A 16,888-nucleotide genomic window follows, 5' to 3' on the forward strand; every position below is an offset into this window, starting at 1 on the left:
ATATCACCAGAGAGTTCACACCTTTTGAACATTAATAACGTGGGTTAATCGTAGGTCGTACGATTATTATCGTATGTAGGAAACAAAAGGACGAGAAACATTCTGAAAATGATAAAGGTTAATTCCTGAAAATTCTACGAAAATAAAAGTAAGAAAAATTCCTGAAAATTCTACGAGAATAAAAGTAAGAAAAATTCCAGAAAGAGATCAAAGGGATTGTTCGGACGTGCCCCCGGAATATGGTGAATTGTTTCACGCCAAATGAAGACGAGAATGCATTATGGAATACTTCGGTAGAAAACCAGAGCGTGTATGGATCGTTCTACCGGAGTTCCTTTGTGTACAACGTCGCGTGCCGTCACGGTGGCAAATTTCCGTGCTGACGTGCCTGGCGCGTCGGTTATACGAGTTGTTTATACGAGCAATAATTTATTACTTACCCCTAGGACGCAGGGGATCGTTAATATCGTAAACGTCAGAAGGGGAAGATGGAGAATGCGACGGAATTGTATCTGGCTTAAACGAACGGACACTTCGAGCGCATTGGCGACAACTTTATCTATTTTAATAAGCTATTTAATCATTTTTTCTTATCATTTTTATCGTTCATCGCTCGCATGATGTAATCGATCGTTCGGTAGGTCGTGCATGTCAATCTCCAGTGATATCTTTCTTTACTGTTTTTTTCGCCGTGTTTTTACTCTACGATCAAACGGATAAATACGAATTTTATTGTGGCACATACCATTTCGATTCGTCATTGTCCAATAATTCACAATGGTGTATGTTTGAATCGAATTCCCTCGAAGTGACCCAATTTTTGTATCGTTAACATACGCACACAGTGGTTAGATTGAAATCGCGATCATTGATATTCTACTACGTAACCGCCAGTTCCAAAAAGATTAGGCGAAATACTGTCGTAAATAAAAGTGAAAAAGGAAAGAATCCATTCGAATGGGAAGGAAAACGGTGCAAAATATCGCCGAAATAAACGGCGACGCCGTTCAAGCGGAGTTTATCGGGACGCGACCGCAATGCCAAAAAATCGTTTCACGGCGCGTCGAGGTCCGTTGGAAAAAACAATTTTCCCGTCCCGTCGGCGTCCCGTTTCCAATTTCTCAGCGCAAGTTCGCCAAGTTCCGCGAGAAAAGCGCGACCGAAGGCGGGAGCATCTCACCACCCCTCCCTCCCGCCCCTCTGGCGGCTCGGATGGCTCTTTTCACGGCGGGAGTCGTCGTCTTGTCGTCTGTCAGCCGTTTGGAAATTTGAAATTTCTATAATTTCAACTTTTCCGGCTGGCCAGCGCCGCTTCGGAGCCCAACCTTGGCTCGCGTCAACTTTTATTCGGTAAAAGGGGTTTCCGAACTCGTTTCGCTCGCAACACCGCCAACGGGGAGCCGTCTACCACCCCCTTTCCGCTCCACGGTTGCCTGCGTCCCTCTGAGAAATTTAACTTTCATCGCGTAGACCGCGAGAATCGATACCAAGAACGCCGAGGCTAACGAGTCCCTTCTTCCCGTGAATTTCTGTTCGATGACAGTGGACAGCTGGAAGCCTCGCGTCGAGCATTAAAGTTGCGAGGCTCCGAACGCTATGACTTCTTAGGTCTGAGGACTATTGGACAGTGATGCCCTTTTCCAAGGAATTAGTAATCATCGGACTCAAAATTACGATGTCTCGGGTCTGAGGACTATTGGACATCGTTAGCCTTTTCCAAGGAATAAGTAATCATAGGACGCTACCGTTGCGACAACCATACCTTTTATTAATTTAATACTGCGAAGAAACAACATTTGTCATCCGAGATAAATATTGACCGGACGATTTCCTCTGTTTCTAGGTGCTGATTTCTGGGGATTGATAAATCCTCAGTGGCCTCTGTGCAACAAGGGAAGAAGACAGAGCCCTATCAACATCGAGCCTGACAAGCTCCTCTTCGACCGCCACTTGAGACCGGTGTCGATCGACAAACACGAGGTAATTTATCGAGTGTTTCTTCTTTATCCATGGAAGCGGCACTTCGGCTTCAGATTATCACTTTACAATCGGAACGAAGAGGCGTTGAATATTGGTATCGATGAAAATAGGAAGGACTCACTTTGGTTCATTAAACAGTAAACATTACCCCTCTGTTCTCAAACTCTGTTCTCTAAATAAATTAACGTGATATCCCGTGGACTGAATTTCGGATCGACTTGAAATTTTGCAGTACATAAAGTATCTATACACAGATAATATATAGTAACTATCTACAGTCCTATAAATATTCGAACCTTCTATTTCTACCGAAGAAATTTGTTGAAATTAAACGGTAGATTTTAGGAAAAATTCATTCGGTGATATCGAAACTATTATTTACTTCAGTCAAACTTCTTCGATACAGGGTACGAATATTTATGGCATTGACCGTACCCAAAGATACCAAATGAAAATTCCCTTGAAACTGATAAATAAAAAAAGGTCCACCTCCTTAAAAAAGCCTGCAGGACCCTTTACCTTGATAAAGTAGTTCAACAGCGCCCAAATCGAAATAGGTAAACAGAATACGAAGACGGGAAAAGCGTCGTCACTTTCGACACCGCGGGAACGCCCGCGTTAAAGTGAAAATTAACATTTTTCGGATGATTTATTTCGCCAGAGACTTCCATCGGGAAAAGCGCATTCAACTTGGCACGAGTACCCCCGCGGAGGGTATTCCCAGAGCTGTCGCCGTCTAGTAATGGATTTCGAATTCACCGTAGACCGCTCCACTTTCTCTCTGTCCATTTTTCACCGGTCGAGTTCGTTAATTCGATAATAAATCCATTAATTACCAAGCCCGCCTATTTAACGTTCGTCCCGGCCGCCGTCCCCCGTCCGCGCGGTAATAACCCTAAGGCTGCGGGGTAACACTAATCTTCCATTAAGTAAACATTTATTCATCCCCCATCCACGGGAACTTTGGGATTCGGAGTCTGGACAGGGGGAATCGCGATCGATTTTAACAGCGAAATTGGAGAATACGAACCGTTTCGAAACGTTACGATTGTCGTTGATAAGGTTATGTTAAATTACACTTTCGTTAAGGACGAGAGCTACCTTTTCCAAATAATCAGAATTTTTACTGTAGAAAACATTTAGAAGGCATCGAAGTTATTCCGTACAATTTCAGCTCATCGTTAGGGACGAGAGCTACCTTTTCCAAATAATCAGAATTTTTACTGTAGAAAACATCTAGAAGGCATCGAAGTTATTCCATACAATTTCAAGGTTTCAAAAATACCCAAAAAAAAGAAAAATTGTTCTTATTTACCAAAGTCTGTTTTTGTATTATCAATTCAATATTGGTACAAGGCATATTTGTGTCCGTCCATCAATAAAATATCGTTCAAAGTGTTTGTTTTCTTAAAAAAAAAGGCTCACGATGATTCAAAGACGTATCGTTGACGATGCCGATCGCTCGAACACTAAACAATCCGATTACCTCGAACCACTCTATCGGGAAAATCGAGGAAGAATATAATCGGCACGTTTCTTTCCCCGATAATATTTAATCTCGAAATAAAATCGCACGGTGTATCGACCCCGGCCGGTCATTAATTTCCCTCGCGACGATTAATCAAGGCGGCGACGCATTGCTGTTTGCAAGTCGCATCGACAAGATTTACAATATTTACACGGCTCGTCGTGGCGCATCGACGCGCATCAATTTCCCGTCGGAAAATGGCCACGCGTAAATCGGCTGTCGCGTTAATTTCCACGCAACGCGGCTCGATAAAACGCGAAACAAAAACGGAAGAGGAAACGAATGGACAGTGAAAACCGATCCCGCCGATGGACTCGCCGTTGCCGTCCGATCCGCGAAATCAATTATCTCCGCACTTTTCGTCGCCGTGTATTTGTGCGCCGAGTTAACGATACGACCATTCGCTGGCGGAGTTAAGATGACTAGGGTCTGTAAAAGAGATATCTCTGTGATAATTCCGTGGCAAGTTAGGAAGGTTCGGTTCGTTTCTTTTCGTAATTTAGATGTGATTTATTTCGACAAATACTGCACGAGCCATCGAACTGAAGAGAAGAATACGGTAAATTAATATTCACCCTCTCTATGGGTGTAACATTTAATTTTATTATAAGGAAAGGCAAGGCTATCGTGGTGGCATTGATATAAAATTTTCATCAGTAATAGAGCCTGCAATAAGTAACCTTCGTTCGCAATTTTAGAATTATTCAACACGAATTTTCGACATGTTTTGTACAACGAAAGAGAGATCATTCTAATCAACAGATTTATTCCGGCATTCCACGTGAAGATATCATAATACAGTGCGGGGTGATCGACACGTTCAACGATAGATTCTTCTTCATTTTTTTATTTTCCATTCCTCTCCATTACCATTTCAATTATTTTTGCTCATTCTACATATCCACCTTTTATATTTTCATTCAATTACTCGCCTCTAACTTAACCTCGCCTCTAACCTACAGCTCCGGAACAAAGCCTCCAACGTTCCACTCCTCTGGTCGATAAATCGTGGGACACGGGGTACGAAGAGCGTTAAAGCTCGCAGGGATCTGCTGATCGCGAAACGAAAGCTTCTTGATTACGAACGACGAGACTAAGGCTCGAACGTTTCTCCTGGTCGCTTTGTCGAACGATCTCGTACGAGATCGGACGATTACGGTTGTGTTTCGTCGAACAACATCATTCGGTTCTGTCGCGGAGCTTGCACACGGGTGCTTTTATCGCGTATTCGCGTGACATAACGCGACACGTGAATTTTACGTCTGTCCCACTCAAGCCTTCCCCCCTCCTCCCCTGCCCAACCTGCAGACACGAAAGTGCAGCTGCGGAAATTGTTTTATGTAAATCGCGCGAGTGGCGCGTGCTGTTAGGCGAAATGAACGCCGATACACTTCGACGAGGATCTGGAAATGATCGCAGACAACCGAGATATAAGATTACCTGACGGGATCGTTCGGACGCCAAATTTCAGTTCGTTAGTCCATCGTTTCTTGACAACCATTGGCTCTCTGTATTTTGTTTATTTGGGTAGCCTTAGACGACACGATTGTTGGTAAGAAATAATGAAATACTGATTGCTTGTACACAGACCATGAAATTAACATCGCGAAATTAATGAAACGTTACCTATAGTAACGCAAGCTTGAAATATTTTACGTAAACAGAAATCGAATGTAAGACATGCAGATTTTTACTACGGAATAAGAAACGACAATCGATAGTTGTCGATGTCTTTGTCAACAATTGAATGACTAATGCAGGAATATGGTACCGAACGTTAACGATTAAATGTTTTACATCCTTGCAATTGGAGGTCCACGTGGTCGTCATTCGGAGCCGATACAGTTGAAAACACGTCGCGTCCAATTTGGAATAGGTGAACGTTCCGTGTTTTTTTTTTTTCTTTTTTCGTCGACGTAAATACCCGCGACGGAAAATTACGATTTACAAAGCGTGGTATGTAACGTGGAAATTTATCGAAACTTCCCTCCCCGCGCGCGAGGAAATTGGAAACTGCACGCTATTCGACACCCGAGATAATAAAACATCGCTCGACTCGCGAATTCGAAATGTTTTACGCGCCTTGTTTTTAATTACGATATTGATATGATCGCGGGATTAATGTCCCGTCCGTGGATTTCAGTAACGTGATAGAGACGATAAATAATTTTCAATCGAGCTAATTTACCGTGCCAAATAGAAAAGAATAATTCAATTTAGATAGGTAGGCAGTTCGATAAAATACTAACATTTATTGTCGCGAGCATGTAGACCGTTATAATAATCGACACATGACACTTGCAATGTCATTTTAAATCGTTTATAAGCATTTAATTAATAAATGCTCACGCGATGGAGAATTTTATATTCCGCTTTCAGGGATACGCTATGTCGGGAGATTTTATTGATTTGTATACTGTCCATCCATCTTTTAAAATCTCACGATGGCACTCTTCGTATCCATCTCTGTCCACACATGTTGAAAAGCTTCGAGTAAAATATTCATAGAGTAAAACATTTTGCTTACGTTAATATTCAACCGCGACTATTTTTAATGAACTGCGTCACGATGTAATACAATGTAACAATTTAACTTCAATAATATTGTAGCACCTTTATCGTTAAATATTAATTTTTTAATCCAGGACTAATAGCAATCAGAGTAGATTACGTACAGTCAGTCCCATAAATATTCGTACCCCTCTGTGTTTATTCAAAGAATTTGTCTAAATTAAACGCCAAGTTTGACGTTTTTGTATTATTAATTCAATACTGGTACAAAGCATATTTTTGTTTCCAAATAAATTGTTCATTCTATGCATACAAGTGTAACGTTTATCCATGTACGTATTTGTAACGAAACAGTAATTTGAAAACGTCGAGACTATTATTTTATTTAGACAAACCTCTTTAATAGACGTTATCGATATACTATAAATTCTAAATTAATTCAGTAAATGTATTTAAACTCATCACTGTTCGCCTCTTGTGCGTCACCGTTGGTAAAATCTCGATATCGAAGATCTCCCTCCGGTTATTGGTTCCCGAAAAGTGGAAAATGGACGGCGTCCTCCTCGGTGGTGTTCTGGTCACGTGCTGGCAATCAGAGGGTCAGCTGAGACGGCCACGTGACTCGTTTGTATCGGCTGCGACGCGATTCGAGTTAGCCCCGTCGCACGTAACCAACAAAACGTTTCGCCTTTGAAGCTGCGCGCCTTTTACAAAAATCGGACAAAGCGCACGTGCCCGACGCACGGGGGCGGTTGTTTCTCAAAAGGCCCCGGTGTCGGGGCTGTTCCGCGTGCTTTACGCGACAAAACGCTTCCGTTTGCGACGGCGAAGAAACTTTCTTTGAATGCCTCGCGCTCGCGCGCGCGCGCGAGAGAGAGAGAGAGAGAGAGAGAGAGAGAGAGAGAGAGAGAGAGAGGAAAAAATAAAGAGCGTCGAACGATCGTGGAAAATAGAGAGCGCCCCGAAATTGTCGTTTCGACGATTTCGCGTATCTCGGTGCGATGGGAAGTACTCGAGATGCAAATCGAGAGACAAATAGATACACGAATTTTAGGGCGACTGATAAACACTCGACTGGACGAGAGTCCATTTTTTTTTCACCGTTGTTCAAAACTTCGATAAAAATAGAGTACGTTATAATTAAATTTAGAAACGAACCAACCGTCTTTCGCTGAATTTGAATTATTGTAATGCGATCAAATATGCACGCTTACGAACTTTTTCAGCACCCCGTGTATCACTGAACGAAATACGATGGACTCGCATAGGAAAGCGATCGCGATACGCATCCGCGGGAAATCACGTTATTTGCAACAATTACTCGAGCGCTTAACTCGAAACTGTTGGACAGAGCTGACAGATGGAAATTTTGCTTCGATTCGTTTAATTTATACAACGGGAAAGTTGCGACCGGTTTTAATCCCATCTTTCGCCTGGCGACGATTCAGTTTCGTTAATTCTCGCCTGGAAGCGAATTATGGATTAATTCACTTCTCGCGACTTCGTTCGCTCGCTTTGCGCTCGTTGTAATAAACTGAAAATTCGATATTTTTAGAACAGACGGCCGCCAACTCGTCGCTATTGTTACGGACGGACGTTCGCATGTTAACGTTGCCTTGTTTTTCGCAAAAAGAGGATAGCGAAGTTTCAGCGACCGTGGTCGAAAATATATACGTTCGATCGAACTTTTACAACGCGAACCTGTTTAGGTCGAACGCATTCGTAAATCAAAGCTTTATATGTTTCCCTTTGTGAACATTCGATAACTCATAATGAACGAACGGTAGCTCGAAGCTGTGCAACGTGGCCACTTCGATTACGAAAAACGACATTATTAAATGTAACGTAAATGTAAATCGACCTGTTTTAAAGGTTTATAAAATTGTTCTCTTTGATGAGTTTATGTTAATTAACCTCTCACGAAAATCGTCTAAATGCTTGATAGAAGTACTTGCAAAAATAAGGACTTCAAACATTATTTAGCACGTTTTGTTTCTCACTTTCAATCATATTCAGAACCTGCATATGTATTAGATAATTTGTTAAACTAAAATTTAGGTTTAATTGTCATGGTAGTACGGTATTCAAACCACGAGCAAGTGCTAGCGACCAGTCGAGTGATTTTCGCTCAACGTCTGACCCAATACGGACCCAGACTACTTCCAAACCTGATTCTGCTTCGTCCCCACTATACGTCCAGAATTCAATCTTACCTTCAAACGAAATATATAAGCAAATACAATTGTATCGCGCTATTGAAAAGAAAGAAAACTTTATTTAACGCGTATATAATTCGAGTAAACAATTTCCCTTTGCTCTGTTGTGTAGCTTCATTCGTACAATTGCTGAACTCGATAAACAAGAAGTTCCCTTGTCGACGATACAACGCTTCTACCTCCTCGTTTCGCTCTCTTCTAGCAAATTTTATTGTTCACCGATGATTATACAAATTCACAGAGTTCTACGCGCGACAAATTCATTGTTAAGGTTTTCCAGCTGCGCGTAAATCAACGCGACTTCAAACGAAACACAAGTTTTTCGAGTTTATCAAATAACACCACTTCGCGAAGTAGCTTTCGTGCAAACACTCGTTTCGAGCCCCTGCCCGTGGCTTCGCGAGGGTCGTTTACGTTTCCTCCCTTTTCTTTGCCTCCCCCGCGGCTCGACTCTTTTCGTTCCAGCCTACCACTCCATCATTCGCGGTTAAGAATTCTCTGGCCTCCAACCGCGATGCATTCGGAACCCGAGACTTTTGTTTCTTCTCCCTGGCATCTCCATTCTGGTGCAACAAAACGACTTGTCGAGAGAACGACTTGTCCGTTATCCTTCTCTAACGATAACATTAATCGTCGAATTCGGGAGTTTATTATTAAGATTATTAGCGAATAAATATTTATGAAGGTTTATTAGTGAAGGTTTATTAGTGAAGGTTTATTAGTGAAGGTTTATTAGTGAAGGCTCGGTCTCTGATGATAGAAATGTGGCAATATGATCGTGGGCATTATTAACACATTTTTCATATTAGAAAAGGAAGCTACTTTTCTAGTCGGAATTAAAGGAATTAATTTTCAAAGGTAAAGTTTATTTCTAGACCTTGGAAGAGGTCCTAAACGTAATAATCTATTTCGTAGAACAAGGTTGACCAACGCATCAAAATTTTTGCCACATAGGTACATAATATTAGTACATATTAATACATAAAATTGCTAGAAAATACATTTGACGTGACGTTGAAAGACACGCACTCTGTAATCTTCATTCCTGCTCTACAACGTCCAACGAATATTAATCCACCGATATTAAGTCCTTCAAAACAAACAATTATCCAAGAATTTGTCAATATTTACACGCCACCCTCTTCAAGTAAACTCATTTATAAACCTCCCTTATTCAACAGGTACAAAAGAATTTCTTTCTCGACTCGCAATTCGGCCAACGAGAAAATCCTAAACCTCCCCTATCGTAGAGAAATTCTTTCGCAATTTAAATGGGGGAACTGTTTCATGCTTTATGCAGACGTGTTTCGAGCGGGGGGACAGCGGCGAAAAGAAACGCGCATAGTTCGAATTCGTCGGCCAGAACACAAAGTGCCTTCCGCGGAAGTGCCCGTGAAAAGGTTTAAACGCACACCCCGGGGAATCGTTTGCTCTTCCTCTGTTCTTCCTCTTCCACGTCCGTGTCCTCCCTCGCGCTGCTCCCAGGGCGCGGAGTCAATCTTTCCTGGCGCAAAAGTAGCCGCGTTCTCACGAGGCGAGCTCATCGGATGCATTCTGCCGCTTTGAAACGAGCCACGGACCGGGACTCTTCATTGTACCGTTCACCCCCACGGCCACCCCTTCGGGCACAAAAGCGCTAAAGGGAACACCCTCGAGTGTTCTTCGCCCCGGATCGCGCCGGTTACCCGCCGTCCCGGGCGTTGTTCGAGCGAGACAATCGCGCTTTCGCGAGAAAGACGAGACACCCACGCGTTGTTACGCCAGAAGAACGCGTAGGGGATGAAATTTGGATGGAAATAGCAAGTTGGTAGGACTTACTCGGAAAAGATGGAGTGGTTAAAATTCGACAAATATTTTTAAGATATTGGTAACTTGGACGCGACGTCTCTCCCTCTTGCGTTATATAATTATTTATAACAGCGATATTAGGACTGGAAAGCAATGTTGTTTTAAAATTTACACACTAGATGGCAAAACGAGGACGATTGCATAATTGATCGCGAATAGGAATTCGTTAAAAATTCGTTTGAATTTAATGTAAAAGAAACGTCATTGCTTTCCTGGCCAATGCTTTAATTCAACCGGTAACAACAAAGTGAGAAGAATGTAAATATTTCTCGATTATATTGTCTTCTTTGTCTTCGATGTTACCGTCGACTGGCTTCATGACTTCATTCATCCGATGCTCGTAAGAATATCGACGCATTTACATCAACTCTCGCATGAGCGCATACCATCAACGGTAACTATAGTCGATCGGAATGTCCTGTACGATGATCCATGAGTCCTCGAATCCTCTCAAAGGATTCTTTGGTAAGCGGCACCGTGCTTTGCACGGGATGGCAAATTATCCACGGAGTATTAATGCGGCAAGTCTGGCGTGTCCACGTAATTAATGCGCTGCTTCGAATATTAATTTCTAAGGAAGGTATCACGATGCGAGCCCGAATGGATCTGGCCTGACGCATTCCGGTAATGTAACTATTAATCTTCCCCGCACAAACGCGTTTGTAACCGAGAACCGCGGGACAAAAGACAAAACCTTGATACCGCTGACTTGCTTTCTCGTTGTATTTTGCTCTGCTCCGTATCCACCATCTCATCTCTGTCCTTGGTTTGCAGTGATAACCGTGACAGTTTTGTTGTGCGGAGATCTATGACTTGGAAAGATTGTAAATTCCGTGGCTGGTAAACTGTCCGAGTTCTGCGAGTTTCTTCGACAAAAAGAACGATCCTCTTGAACTGTAGCTTATCGATCGCGGTTTGTAACGATCGTCGAAACGTGTAGAAGAATTTATATTCTCGAGGTTCGTGGTTATTTCTTGGCCGATGAGGAAATGATGGACTGTCGAGGTACTCTCTTTTATTCTCGAGCGTAGATCAAATATTATTATTTGTCGAGTGTGGATCTTGTATATTATGCATCGAATATTTATATGAATATATGCACCGTATATGTTCCACCAATTCATTTATGTACACATTTATGTATGTATGTAATGTTTAATCATTATTTTCGGTATACAGCATTTACCTGCATGCAATGGTAGACATCAGGTTTCGTAGCCAAGGATCGTTTCAAAATCATATGTAACGCAAGACTAGTTAAAAAAGAAACAGTTAGATGTACAAGAATACACCGTCTAAAACGTCCGTCTAAACTAAGTAGTTTGTTCAATCGCTTTGGGAGCAACGTTGATTTTATCGTATCAGAGTCGTATCGTTAGCTACCTTATTTATTTTATTTATTATATCGGTAGCTAACGATACGACTCTGATAAAAAGAATCAAGCTTGTTCCCAAAGCCTGGAAATCGAACAATACTACCGCGAATGCAGTAACTCCTAATCAGCGGGGATGAAAAGACAAGCAGCGAAGCGTTGAAAAAATCTAATCGCGTCCAAATTCCTTCCATTCGGCGACCTCGCGTAGTCGGCATTAAGTATCGACGACGTGATCGCGAGAAGTAGAAAAAGCGAGGGAAGCGTCGTCAGCTTTAACTGCTGGCCGGAAACCGCAGTGACGTCACATCCGGTCCCGCGCTAACACACCCCTTAAACACACCCCTCCCCCAGGTCCGTTTCGTGGCCCGTCGACGGCTTCCCCTCTCGCCACCCCCACGGCCAGTTCCATCCGCAAAACCGTACGCGGAAGGAGGAGAGGGCAGCTCGTGAATTTATACGGCGTTTAACCCGGTTTAAACTTTGGCACTTAAATTAAACAATAGAACGAACCGCGCCACCCGAACCCCGGAGTCGAACGTACGTCTTCGACCGAACGGAGCTTCCTCTGTCCTCTTTCCCGTTCGCCGATCCTCCTCCTCCTCCTCCTCCTCCTCCTTCCCTCTTCATGGCTTTCCTCGATTCCAACGTTACCATGCACGGGCAGCCTTGATTCGTCCCGATTCAGCCAGAAACGTCTACGGCTCCGACATTGTCGGACGGAGCGTAATTTCGCAATCGAGAGCCGCGTTTGAAGGGAGTCCTAATTCACCGTGGATGAGGCGGCGCGAGATCTGTCTGGACATCCGGTCGCGGTTCGTTTCGTATGTGTGTCAGCGGAACACCGGAGCGTTTTGAAATATCTGGGGCCGGCTGCGAACGATCGTTCCCGGTTTATTGACTTTTCAACCACCCTCTGGCTCGAATCGAAGCTCCGATACTGCCCAGACAGGCCCGACGGTGTCTGACTTCGCGGGAAAGAGAGTTACGCTAACGTCCCTCGCGTTGCGAATCGAGCTTGGAATTCCGTAGATATATTTATTCCGGGATCCGGAATGCGATGTCCTTTGTGTTGCGAATTAGATGGGCGAATGCGTGGATGTATTTGTTCCGGGATCCGGAATGGAATGTCGCTTGAGTTGCAAATTAGATCAGCGAGTCCGTGGATGTATTTATTTTGGGATCTAGGTTGCGTGTTCCCAGAGTCGTGAATTGGATAGCTGAATACGTAGATGTGTCTTATTCATTTCGCGATGGGACAGGGCGAATGTCCCTCCGATTGAGAATTATTTTGTGATCTAGGTCGAACCTCCTGAGAGTGATTAGCTAGGGTATCGAACATGAAACGATGGAATTATAATAACACCTTGTGTCGAAGGATCATACTTTCCTTCTTCACCGCAACCGTTTAAAAATGTTCGTATACAGTTCTTGTACGCTATGTATCAATTATGTACAATTCAATTTAGTTCCGTGTTAAATATGTTTGAATTTAATTGAAAAAAGTTTCTATAAGACTAGACATTTGTCCCATCGCGAAATAGAAATAGTTACAAATGAATGTATCGACAACCATCGAAGGCCACTTTTACTTGCGTCAAGCATAGCTGGTGTATAACAAAAATATCCCAATACTCCCTTCCCATAAGGGAGTCTAATAATGTTAATCACTTTCCTTCCTAGTTCCATCGAATAATATCTAAGACAATCGGAGTGACTCAGTGGTCTCTGTTAGTACCACGCACAGAAAAATATATTAAAGAGACCTCCAACGCGGTAAGGTTTCCAACGATCCATTTACCTCGAGGAGCCCAGTTATCGAGTTACCTCGGGTTCCTCCTAACCTCCTCACCGTCGTGCTTTCCTTCTCCCAGCTACCGCGGAGGATTCTTTCAGGAACACGGCGACTGCACGCGAGTAAACTGCGAGGTTCGCAGCGAAGCAAAGCGAAGCAACGGACGTCGGTCAGGCCGTATCCCGCAATCTTCTTTCCGCATCTCCCATTTCCCTGGAAATCATCCGTATCTCTTACAATTCCGTTGGAAATCCAACCCAATTACACCATAAGTATACCGTGGTTAAGCTTACCCGTAAATTCGCTTCAACGTTTGCCATAATGGAAGCCGCAATAAGCGCGCGCGCGCGCGCCGCGGACTGGTTACCCCGGGGCCGATGAAATTCCGCGGGGCATTCTTTATCCATCGAGGTAATTGAAGCCGTACGTTTCGATAAACACGAGTACCATTGCCAGGAACTGTTGCGTATAAATCGTCGTAACCGTCGTATAAACAGAGCCGAGTGTTAGTTGTACCGACTTGCCCATTGTCGCGTGTTAGGGCGAGAGCTAAACGCTCCTGCAGGTATTCGAATCAATGGTGGTAGTTTCTTTTTTTTTTTTTAATTAGTGCACCAAGTGTTCGTTCGCTGATTCGTGGGATTTCACGGAGTTGGGAATGAGAGATCGAGGGGAATCATCTTTTTGTTTTTATTGTCTATATAAATAAACTACGGATGTCTAGATAATCTCTTCGAGTTGTATCGATGTTGGTCCCAAAAAGGAGTCGGGAATCATTTCCACCGCGATATCCACGAATCCCGAACTTTACCAGCGAAAATAGAGAAATTCGCAATCGCGAATGAAATAGAATGAAATCCAACCCACCGTGTCTTGAATATTAAACGCGAGAAGAAACCAATTAATTCTCATCTAAAACGAGTTCGACGAAATTGACTTTCGGACTCCCACCTGGAACGAGCAAATACCCCGTCGTGCGCCGTTTGAATTGGACCGCGCCGAACGGAGGGCCGCCGGAGGTGATAAAATATTAATTACCAAACAAAGTTGCGTTTCGGGCCGCTCTAAGAGGATTTTCGGCTATTCGAGCCACCTCTTCGTCCGCACTTAGCCGTGTTCGCTGACCGTCTAACTGTGGAACGTCGTTACCTCGACTGCTTCGGCGGACTTCTGCACCGCGTTTGATAGGAATTTCGAGTGACTATTGGATGCCACTGGTTTGGAACGCCTGGCGACAATCGTCCTTTTATCCTGTCCGACGTGCAGCGCAGTAATACCCGTGAAATGAGACGCCTGTGCTGCAACGATGCGAACGGAAATTGTAAAGAAAGCAAGGATTAATTTTGCGTTCGCTGTAGGAATTTTATTGATGTCGATTATTCCTGTGTGATTAACTCGAAAAGGTGAGAACGACCTATATACTACGAATTTTTCAAACTTTTTGCTTGGTATGAAATAGAATCGATCGAATATTCAATTATGCAAGACGAAAGGTGGGAATATGAATTCCCACCAGTGGAAATTGTATTAAAATTTCGTGCGAACGTAAAAAGTTACGATTAAGAAGGTAACGTTTTGCTGTTGCGCAACTGTAGCATCGTAATGTCATGAGCAATAATGGTAATAATAATGACAACATAGACTGTCGTTATAACAGAAAAGCAAGTATCTGGAATGAAGTACAATTATTTCAAGAATCAATCTGAAACTCGTTGTTACCATACCTTTCAGCCGATACAATTAATTTCTTTCGTCGTTCCTAATCGAAGCAAGACCCCTAGAAATTTAAAAATACCCCATGCTTCGCATGCGTGGCATCGATTTCTTGGAAGCTCCGTCGCGTTCACCCTCGAAAGAATCCGCGAGACAAACAAGCCCAACGCGTCACATCCGATTCCGTGTTCCTCGACTCGACAACCCGACCAGCAAAGCGAACGTACCACCGACGAGGAATCTTCCTAGTCGATCGTTGGAAACTTTCCTTTGATCGCTGGAAACTTCCCAAGCCCGTCGACCCATCCCCGTCGCGGCACCCGAAAAGAAACTTGCCAGTCGCATTAATCACCGACGCGCCGATGAACTTCGCGAGGAAAGCATCGCGGGTCGAGCCAGTTCTTCTCGCGTTGAGCCTCGTGAATTTTCCAGCTTCCGCGAGGGCGAACAAGGCGCGGCAGCCACCAGAAATCGCGATGACAATTGTTCGTCGACGGCGACTTCCCGCGAGGGGTGGGGAGGTGGGGCGGAGAGATGATCCACCCTCGGCTGAACTTTGAGCCCTCGTCGAAAGAACGCCGCCCTTTGTGCCGGCGGATTCTCTGCCTCGCGAGTCTTCTTCCGGCGGTCTCATTGATCCGAGTTCGAAGTCGGCGAGAATGGTCCTCGAGAGGTGAAAAAAGGAACAGGATCTGCACTCGCGAGGGGAACGGGGGAGGGATAACTGTCGGGGGAACCCGGGATCGAAGGGGGTTGGGAGAACCGTAGTTGAGTAATGAGTTATATACCATTGGTTTCTTTGCGTCTTTGAACTCCCTTACTGTCGATCGTAGTCGCATCCGAATAACGAGGATTTAGGTAGCATTAAGGGATGATGTTGCCCAAGTTCATCTCCCTTGCGAATAGTTATGGTAGAGACTTCGTCGAGAAAAAGTGTACTCGTGAAACTCCTACACTCTCGGACCTGAATTTTTGTCTGAAAAGAAATTACATTTTAATGAATACTAACCGAGTAGAAAGTAACACGTTTATTGAAAAAAAAAAGAAAATACATGTTTCCAGCGTAATTTATACGAATCAGAATACGTACGTTTTCGCGAACAGTTCCAACCGTCCTGAAAATGGGAAAACTCGTGAAAAATAAATTATTTTAAAAAAGACTCCATTATTCTAGTCGACGCTCATCTGTCTGCGCCAATCAGATTGAACTCGTGTCTCCTATTATCGCAAAAATTCACCGTATCATTTCCCAAGAGACCACTTGGAGCACTCGAGATTCACCGATTCGCGGTTGACGAAAAAATATCGTTCACGAGACGACTCACTCGATACCTCGGTAATTCCTATCGCGTGGCTGAACGAGGCGAGCGTGTTTCAGGAGCCACGAGCAAGAAAGGGCGTGAACTCGTCCTCTCGCCGGATAATTGATTAGGCATTTAATTGGACGGAATAGCAAGGGCAGACACTGTGCGCCGTGTCGCAGGCGCGCGCGCGCGCGCCACGACGGCCCAGCGAGCTGCAAGACGAGGCTGGGAAGTCCATTTTCTTGTACGTCCCGGGGAAGCTGAATTATGGCGTCATCAGTTAGAAATAATGAGGTAACCTCGGGGAGAAACCAGCCGCGGACGACGCGTCGGCAAAAGTCACCGGGAGATAACTTATTATTTTGCAATAGATTTCCGTCCCCGCGAGCCACGCTCTTAGTCGTCTTTATCCGCCCTTACGAGCCCGAGGCTCCCATTAAGGGGTTATCCTCATTCCCGAGCGAGGAAAGGCGATCTTTATAGAATTTCTTCCGTGGAACCTATCAGCCCGTGTAATTTCAACTTTTAATACAACTTTGCCCGCTCTATTCACCGCACTTTTTAATTTTATTAATATATATATATATATATATATATATATATATATATATATATATATA

The 16,888-nt window shown here is 43.8% G+C and overlaps 1 protein-coding gene across 3 annotated transcripts in view; it reads left to right on the top strand.

Annotated features, from left to right (window-relative positions):
* LOC128886703 (carbonic anhydrase-related protein 10) overlaps positions 1–16,888 on the top strand; it is a 216,126-nt gene that overhangs the window by 142,531 nt on the left and 56,707 nt on the right. For all 3 annotated transcript variants that reach the window (XM_054141834.1, XM_054141833.1, XM_054141836.1), the window contains exon 3: positions 1,844–1,980. In XM_054141834.1, coding sequence (XP_053997809.1) covers positions 1,844–1,980 — 137 coding nt within the window. The remainder of the gene's footprint in view (positions 1–1,843; positions 1,981–16,888) is intronic.

This window comes from Hylaeus anthracinus, unplaced genomic scaffold, assembly GCF_026225885.1.
Source record: "Hylaeus anthracinus isolate JK02 unplaced genomic scaffold, UHH_iyHylAnth1.0_haploid 11985, whole genome shotgun sequence".
Lineage (NCBI taxonomy): Eukaryota > Metazoa > Arthropoda > Insecta > Hymenoptera > Colletidae > Hylaeus > Hylaeus anthracinus.